We start from the raw sequence: 10,000 nt of genomic DNA, 5'->3' as shown, positions 1-10,000 counted from the left end.
TCAGTCACTTGCTACGGCCATCTTGGCCACTGTTCTATATTTAAGAGATGAGAAATCATGTACATTTTTTACATTTGACGAATATTTGTCTTCATCTTGTTTGTTATTAACACAACGTTTCGGCTGATATACCCTCCAGCCTTCATCAGGCGTCTTGGGGAAATTTCGAACCTGGGTTCTCATTCCTAAGGTATTTTTCGATGTTATTATTATTATTATTATTATTATTATTATTGTCGTTGTTGTTAGTATTAGTATTATTCAGGTCACTGCCTGGAATTGAACTCGGAATCTTGGGGTTTGTAGCCTGCACTCTTAACCACTATGCCACGGGCAATTGAAGTCGAGGAAAGAACATACCAATCGATCCTAGTTTCGGCATAATTCACTGAAACCCTCCCACCAAAGAGCTAGTGACGTACTTAAAATAGAAATTAATAGCGTGGCTAGTTATCATAAAAGCAACAGCAGCGAAAAAATACTACGTGGTATTTATTCAGGAACTTTACTTATTTCAATTCCTACCGGGGTCAATTTGCTTTACATGCTTTCGGGATCGATAAAATAAATTAACAAACCAGTACTGAAGAAGATGATATCAACAAAGCTCCTATCGACTGATATTTTTTTCCGTCATTTTGCTTGACTTAGAAATTGTTTTAAATTTGCAATTGTTGTATTGTAAGTTTGAGTTGTCGTTTATTCAATCGTCTGAAAAAAAAAAAAAACTAGAGTGATTATGCCTAAGTAAACATATTTGCAAGCACATGATTAGCGAAGGAGATAGAAATTGTTGCCCAATAAACCGTTAGAAAATGTGCCTTACAATTATGGATTTTATTTCTAAGTGAAAAACATAAGATATATTCATTCACTCCTGCGCAAAACATGGTGATATTTTCATTTCTTTAATATGATAAATATAAACAATGCGCAAGCAAGAACAGTGGCTATTTTTAGTGAAGCATTTTTATAAATGAATATTTTGTGTCCATTTTTCAGTGTATGACAAATCCATTGTCTGGAAAATAAACTATGTTCAGCCAAGTTGGTACTTAGAAATTCCTCAACAAATATGGCCGATCATTTACGCAAAATTGCAAATGACTATAATAAAATATTCTAAATCACAACATCTAGAAAAAATACATAAATAAAATATTTAGTGAGAAACGTATGTTCTCTAAAGAAGTAATCGATAATATAATTAGTAATATTGTAGGTTAACCCTCAGATATTCTGGAGAACAAAATGGTCGGGTGACTGTCTGTGCTTTGGAATATATACATACATGTGTGTGTGTGTGTGTGTGTGTGTGTGTGTGTGTGTGTGTGTGCGTGTGTGTGTATGTGTGTGTGTGTGTGTGTGTGTGTGTTGCGAATTTTCTGTAAAGATGATGTAGGACTTTTGTTTTCACTGTTGTATACAAAGGTTACTCGATATTGCTATTAATGGTCTTATAGCATTTTATGTTCTATTATGAAATACTTATAACTAAAACTTATTAAATCCGGGTAAGGTTTGATTGATTAAGGAAATTAAGGGGGAACTCAGTTATAAATTATAATAGCTTATTATCTACTTAAGCAACAATATGTATTTATTTTAGTTCCAAATTGATGACAAGTAATTACAAAATATGTTTTACTAGTAGGTATTGGTGTTATTCATTTAAAGATTTAAGTTGTATATGTAATGTTAAACGGCGGTGTACCAACATGGCCACAGCCTTCAGGTTGGAACTCATAAAGGAAAGAATACTCATTTTTGCACTTTCCTTTCTCTCACAATTTTAACGTGTTGGGGGTTAATGTGTTTCACAATTTTGCGAAATCTTTCTGTAACATGACATGGAAATTGATGGATGATTTTCCTCGTTTTCATTCTTATTGTTTTCTTCTTTTGTGGATTTTATATTTTTGTGGAAGGGTTACAGTGTAGCAGTGTGTTGGGAGTGCATTTTCTACATCTGGATCCAAACTTGCTTTCTTTGGTTACATTTTTTTACAGAATAACTATGACTTCCATCTCATCCTGTTGATGATATAAGTTATTTATCGAGATGAAAAGATTCCAGCAGCTACTTGTATCACTTCTTTCCTGAAAAAACGTTGACATTGTTGACAAAATGAATATTTACATAGTTTTTCCTTTTTTCAAAATGATCTAAGATTTCATTTACTGGAAGAGCAGATCGTATGTTCCAGTTTTGAGTAACCGTCATTAATACATCGACAATCTATTATATTATCGATGATTACTTTGTTGTTTATTTTTCTGCAGACGGATTGCATATATTCTCATTCCGCTTTGGTGATCGTTCAATCTATATATTTCTATTTGAATTTCTACAATATTTCATGCTACGTTATGAAATGAGCAGTAAAAGCATAATTGCACATAAACGTCACAGCAGTTGTGTAAAAATAGATGAAGCAAGAAAATTTATTGGGCAACGAAATGCACATATACATATTTGCCTATATACTGACATACACTCTTACACAGACACACACACACACTTACTCACGCACATGTATACGTATATATGTGTGTGTACATATATATATTTATATAAGGAAGCGTATGGTTATATATTCGTGGGAAATATTGCTTTTATATATCATCGCATAAATAGGTTTATGCATACAAAGACTCCGTGTACTTGTGTTGTGCATGCGCATACACACACATTTACATACATACATACATACATACATACATACATATATATATATATATATATATATATATATATATATATATATATATATATATATAATATATATATATATATATATATATATATATATATATATATATATATATGCTTGTATGTATGTATGTATGTATATAAGAATGTATGTATGTAATACACGCCAGAGTGCTCGTGAGTTAATTACCTGGATTTCACAGAACGATACATATTACTTAATATATGTGTGTGTGTGTGTTTGTATATATATATACATACATATATATATATATATATATATATATATATATATATATATATGATGCACACAATCAAACGCACACACATACACGCACACATATACAGAGAGAGGGGGAGGAGTGAAATAAAAAGTTAAAGACGGATAACAATGCGTACACAGACGTTTATAAATATGTATGTTTGTATGTATATTATGCATGTATATAAATATGTATATACATAGTTGTGTCTATGAGGAGAGAGAGAGAGAAATAGAGAGAGATAGAGAGAGAGAGAGAAAGAGAGAGAGAGAGAGAGAGAAGGATTAGAGTATTGTCAACCTTTATATTACAGAGCCGCTTGCTTTGCTATAATTTAACAATAGCGAAGCGTTTTGAATTTCTATGCAGCAGATGGAAGCTATATAACGTGCCATCTTTTAGGAATCAGCTGCTTCCTTAATTCTAAATAGAGTATAATAGCCTTGTTTACATTTAGTGGCTGATATATCAACCGTTGGTCATGGAACATTTCATTCTTAAACACTACGAGATAAAACAATGTTTCACATGAAGGAACAGTAAACAGAAGCACCAACTATAAAGTTTGATTAGCGATGAATAGCTTCATCTAACATCAACAATATATACTTTATATACATTCGCGTATAGAGGTATGAGTGTGTACTGATAGATAGAAAGATAGATAGAAACAGAGAGAGAGAGATTGATTACTTGGGATGTAGATAGATAGATAGATAGATAGATAGATAGATAGATAGATAGATAGATAGATAGATAGATAGATAGATAGCGATATATATACATACATTTATAGACATCGGACAGGCAGACAGACAGACATACAGCCAGCCAGCCAGCCAGCCAGACAGACAGACAGACAGACAGACAGACAGACAGATAGATAGACAGACAGATAGATAGATAGATAGATAGATAGATAGATAGATAGATAGATAGATAGATAAGTTTCTTTAGTAGCCGCACAGGGCCGAACACAGAGTGGATAAAATATAATGTAGAGCTTTTCATTTCGAAAGAAAAAGAAGAAAATAATAAAAATGGAGGAGAAAATAAATTTCCGATCAAAAGAAAGAAATCGTGTAAAAGAAAAAAGCGATCAAAAGGGATCGTGTATCACAGAAAATATGAAAAATGTAAAAAGCATATTAGGTTTATCCGTGGAAAGAAAAGCCTACGCATAAGACCACGGTAACCTCTGGCAGGTAGTGAAAAAACACATGAGAGCAAAGTGCTTTCTCTTTTTTCGATTTACAGGATCATGCTCAAAGTGGTTTCGTCATTCGCGCGTACCATCTTTGCTACATTAACCCATCTTTCATTGAATCTTTCACGACACAAAACTTACCTCTCTATTTTCACCTTCCTTCTCAAGTGGTACTTGAAAAAGTTGATGAGCGATTGGCCAGACAGGAAAGTGTTTGTCTCAAAACCTTTCACTCGAGTCCACCACACACATTCTTCCACTATGGCCACCAGTACGATGAAGACTGCCTTGCCTTCCCGGTTAAGGAGAGGTGGAGCAATTTTCACGATAGACTCAGCCGACAACCGAATTCGTCCCACGTGACAGCAGCCGTTCAGCATAAGCCCACAGGTTCGAAATGGCTGGACACTGCACAATGCGTGCAGAACAGTCTCGTCGCTCTGACCGCATCTTGAGCATGTCGGTCTGATGAGTCTCGAACTGTGCCTGTAGAGCTTATCCCGAACGGGCAATATTTCTGGATAGCACTGCCAGGCCAGGGATCTCTGGTGATTGTCGATAGGTCCCGGCCAGAAAGTTGTCCTGAATAGGTGGATCAGGTGTTCCTTTTCGACGCACAGATTCTGCTCAAGAACGTCGTCGCACCTACCCTTTGTGGAATTGAAGTCGCACAAGTTTGGTCCTGGAGTTGCTTGAGAGCAAGGCGGCCTTGCGTTGCCATTCGCCAAGCCTCGAGACGAGCTGCGAGAAAGCGCGCCTCACAAACGGCCACCACACTTGTTCACCGTCGTCTCTGAAGCGCCGGAAATGTCACTGTCTCAGCGCATGTCTGCGTATCATCAACCACGGCATGTCCAGCCGTCCTTAGATAGATAGATTGACAGATAGATAGATAGATAGATAGAGAGAGAGAGAGAGAGAGATTGGAGGAGAGAAGTAGCTAAATACAATGTTTACATCAAACAAGCTCTGTGTGTGTGTGTTTGTGTGTGTGTGTTTGTGTGTGTGTGTTTGTGTGTGTGTGTGTGTGTGTGTGTGTGCGTGCGCGTGTAGGCGTGTGTGTTGATATACATGGGTACATTAATTGAAATATAACATGTTCGCGTACGAATATGTATAAACTATTCTAAGAGTGCACATGTAAGCAAATGTAGGTATGTGATAAACCCAAGAATCGTATTCCGACTGAGAGATGCGAAGTTTAATTTTTAGTATCCTTCAATGTAGATATGCTTATGATGTGATTAATTCTGCCACAGAAATAAATTTGGTGAGACAAGTTCTAGAGTGAATTTCGTCTCTGACAACCGGATGGTGGAGACAGCTGGTTTTCAGCAGATTAAACTACTCTTAATCAGTCAAATCATCTTTATGCCGTAGAATATAATTATTCATGAATTAAATGCTAAAATTTTAGATTTTAAGTAACCTCAGACATTGAAAGTAGCAATTTATGACAAAAGTCAGTGGGTCTCATTCTCTCTTCTATCACGACTGGTGCTTAAAATATCGAATATATAATTTTCCACATCCGCTAATTGCCAAAGCTACATCTACGGAGTATTTATTCTGAACGTTAAGAAGTATAGGAAGAATTTGACTAAGATAAACTGCGAAATTCTATTATTGACTGATGAGACCTGACTTACACTGGAATCGAGAATCTTCAGTTGCGAGATCTGCATTTAGATTTAAGTCAGTAAGTCTCCCAAATATGTATTAAAGGTAAATTAGAAATACTTAGGCGCAAGCAATGCATATGCCGCGTACAATATAATTTTCTTCAATTATATATGTGTGTGTGTGTGTGTGTGTATGTGTGTGTGTGTGTGTACAAACTTACATACATATATGTATGTTTGAGTGAGTGTGGGTGCATGCGTGTGTAAGAACAGAAATATTCTTTTCTACTCTAAGCACAAAGCCCGACATTTTAGGGGATGGCGCCAGTCGATTATATCCACCCCAGTACACAACTGGTACTTAATTTATCGAACTTGAAAGGATGAAAGGCAAAGTCAACCTCGGCGGTATTTGAACTCAGAACGTAAACACAAACGAAATACCGCTAAGCATTCCCCCGGCCTGCTAACGTTTCTGCCAGCTCACCGCCTTGAGAACAGAAATATAGCGGACAAATATTTGTTAACATTCATCTATAGTTTTCTACACACATGCATACATACATATGCAGATATACATACACACGCATACATATTTGCATACACACATGCAAGCGTACATACAAGTATGTGTACGTGTGTGTGTGTGTGTGTGTGTATGTGTGTGTGTGTGTGCGCGCGCGTGTGTGTGCGCGCGCGTGTGTGTGCGTATGTGTGTGCCCGCGTGTGTGTGTGTGTGTGTGTGTGTGTGTGTGTGTGTGTGCATGCGAAGCTGATAACAGGAAGTGGCGGTGAGATGCATAGCGGTCAAATCGCTTTGTTAATATAGTTTGCCATGAGAGCTACACTTTTACATGTCAGATTGGTTCAAACACGGATCGTCGATAAGAGATGCAACCTCTGAAGAAATGCCGCAGTAAATAGCCTTTCAACGATGTATTTATATGAAGTATGATACATGAGTAGCTCGCTAACGATTCTGCCAGATCGCTGCCTTAACAAGGTGAAATATTGCATCCAGTATTTGGCGCAAGGCCAGCAATTTTGATGCAGTTGGTAAGTCGATTACATCGACCATAGTATTCAAATGGTACTTGTCTTATCGACACCGACAGGATGAAAGGAAAGTCGACCTTGGCGGAATTAGAAATCAGAACGTAAGGACTAACGAAGTACCGCTGAGCATTTGCCTGGCATTCTAACAAAGTGAAATATTAAATATTGTTTTTCTTTAACAGTAATTTGGAACAACTATTAAATTATTGATGCCGTTTCAAGATGACATTTATCAAACACATACTCATCAGATAGATATTCTTTTTCACAATATATATTTAAAAATTTGATATATATCATCTATAGGGATGTCAAATACATTTTAATTAAAAATACATTTATCAAGTATTTATTTATTAAATACATTAAATATATGAAATAGATTATTCACTCGATTTATTTCTACGAATTATAAAATTTGCCTCACTTATATGAGATTCCAGAAAATTCTATCAAATGGTTATTTGGAGTATGAAATGGAAATTTCAATTTATAGAACATGGATTTCTTGTCACAGGGTATAATGTATTTATTTGATGATATGTATAAATTCAACTCAAACAGAAAGCTGCAAATTGCATTAACAACGTATTTGAACTGAAACAGCTTCCAGTAGATTTGAAAATTCTACCAGAAATTTGACTCACCATAATCTGAATTACATTTTGCAGTCGTCACTACAGTTTTTAAATATGTTTTCGGTAGTAAAATCCTTATACTAATTGATATTTTTTACTATTGCGATATGTTTGCTTTGTCTCAATTTATACTGTAAACTTTCAGGTGTGTATCAACCATTATCCTCGTTGTTTAACGATGTGACGAAAGACAGGAATGCCTCAACTTATTTCAAAATCACAGACATTTATCAGTCTCAAAGAAGCACCAATTATGAAGATATCAACAAAAGTAAGTGTTAAAGAACATTTGACTCCTTATGTTTTTTATTGTTTTATGTTTCCAAATATTTCAAAAGATTTCCTTAAAGAAATACAAGGTGAAAAAGATAAAGAAGGAAAGAAATAGGAATGGAGATCAAACAGGAGGCAAAGTCTTTTGATTCCGCATCACATGTGAAGTTATGCAAAAGAAGCAGAATATGCAATAAAATAAAATAAGATAAAATCATTATTGTTCATTCACAGGCTCATATTATTATGTGCTTATATATTATGCCTACTGAAATAATGCTTGAATTTGTGAAGTGCTTCTCTCTATAATCAATTTGCGTTTAATCGATGTTTCCTCTGTGAACGAAATACTACGTTAACCAGGTTCCTACGTTACGTGTTGATGAGATACTAGCCTAAATTATAATAATCCCCTCAATTGTATACATACATATGTGTGTGTGTGAGTGTGTGTGCGTGTGTGTGTGTACACGGAGAGAGACAGACAGGCAGACAGACAGGCAGACAGACAGGCAGACAGACAGGCAGACAGACAGATACATAGATCTAAATGAAATAAGTTAAGGTGGTTTCAGAGTTGCAACTAATTTGATTAATCAGTGAAAGATGTATCTGTTGAGATACTTACAGTAGACGTTGCATGCTGAATCTAGGCCAGGCCTGGCCAACTCGAATTGCAGTGCGGGCCACTTTAATTACAGAAAGTTTTTTTGAGAGCCACTTGTATACTGACAGAATTAAAAGCATTTTGCTTTCTCATGCCATTATTACAATAATGAATGAATGATCGTTAAATCAACATGAAATATCACCGTTGCAAAAAAAAATAGTATCTTTCATTTTTACTTTTCATTACAATCTTTAATTTTTGATAAAATTTTTAAGATGTTTGTTTAAATAACCCTATTTCAAAAAAGTATCAAGCGGGGTACGCGGGCCTCAGGTTGGCCAGCCCTGGTCTAGATTAAAGATAATCTTTTGTGTTACATTTCGTATAGTAAACAGTGTCAGCTTATAAGCTTTAATGTCAGCAGTTCCATTCGCAGCAATGGGACATTGTTGTTTCTATAAGAAACATGCTTAAGTATTGATAGTTAAGTGCACGAAATTATGAATAGGTAAGAAAGATATTGCTGCTATTGTGTGAAGTAACGAAAGCATTTTGTTAGTGCTGACTTTTAGGGTTTCATTCATTTGTTGTACTAGGTTTGAATTTTTCCAAGAAAAATGCTAAGCAAATAGTAGGATTCATTACTAAATGCAGAATATATATTTTTAGGAAAATACAGAAAATTAGATAAATATTTATGATACATATAAGGATAAACATTATTGATGAATAGGATGGAATAAGAAGAGCAAGAGCACACATGAAAACGGTATCGCGGAGGAGGTCACGGGGGTGTGAGGAAAGATTTCCGAACAATAGACATGAGTTCGAATAAGAAACGTAATAAACGAGTATTGTTTTATAATTGTAAATTTGTATTTTTAAACCCCAATTCCGGATGCAGCAGGTAATAGAAATGCGAACACATTTTCAAACAATTTCATAGCCTTCAGTATTGGTTCTCATTATACGTTAAATCTCCAATTCAAATGATTAAAGAGAAACTCATTTCTCTGCAAGTACTTGACCACTCATACATACATGGTGCTGCCAAATCTTGGAAACGTGAGTCGCGTTACTTTCGAACTGGTATTAACGAGCTAAGAGGAATTAAATGAATACAATCTTGACTTGAAGTTCCACATATTTTCTACAATGCTTTTGAGATATTCAAAATACCCTTTATATAATGTTAAGTTGCGACGTATCTAACTAACATTATGATATTAAAATATTTGTTAATACTCATCACTCTGAGGCTTTGAATTGGATGTCAACTTGAGTACTGTATCTATCTACCTACGTACCTACGTATTTTTGATGAAGATTTATGCAGGACATTTATTTTGATGGATTCCATTTTAATTAGCAGTTCAGAGTAAATACTGCTAATCTGAAAATGTTTTGTGTGATATATTGGCACTCTTTACAAGAGCAACATGGTTTGTTCCAACTATTTACAGAAAAAGGTGTATATATATATATATATATATATATATATATATATATATATATATATATATATATATATATATATATGCATATATATAAATAAGCAACAGGATATCCGGAGGCAATGCAGTACGATCGTTTCAAGCGACTCCATTTAATTGAACAA

The 10,000-nt window shown here is 35.0% G+C and overlaps 1 protein-coding gene across 1 annotated transcript in view; it reads left to right on the top strand.

Annotated features, from left to right (window-relative positions):
- The window catches only part of LOC106868155 (glutamate receptor ionotropic, kainate 2), a 242,530-nt gene that overhangs the window by 97,121 nt on the left and 135,409 nt on the right, over window positions 1–10,000 (top strand). The window contains exon 2 of the mRNA XM_014913291.3: window positions 7,645–7,770. Coding sequence (XP_014768777.1) covers window positions 7,645–7,770 — 126 coding nt within the window. The remainder of the gene's footprint in view (window positions 1–7,644; window positions 7,771–10,000) is intronic.

This window comes from Octopus bimaculoides, chromosome 13, assembly GCF_046866305.1.
Source record: "Octopus bimaculoides isolate indiv1 chromosome 13, ASM4686630v1, whole genome shotgun sequence".
Taxonomy (NCBI): Eukaryota; Metazoa; Mollusca; class Cephalopoda; order Octopoda; family Octopodidae; genus Octopus; species Octopus bimaculoides.
Note: the sequence above shows the minus strand (reverse complement) of the source record. Positions and strands in the feature narration are given on the sequence as shown.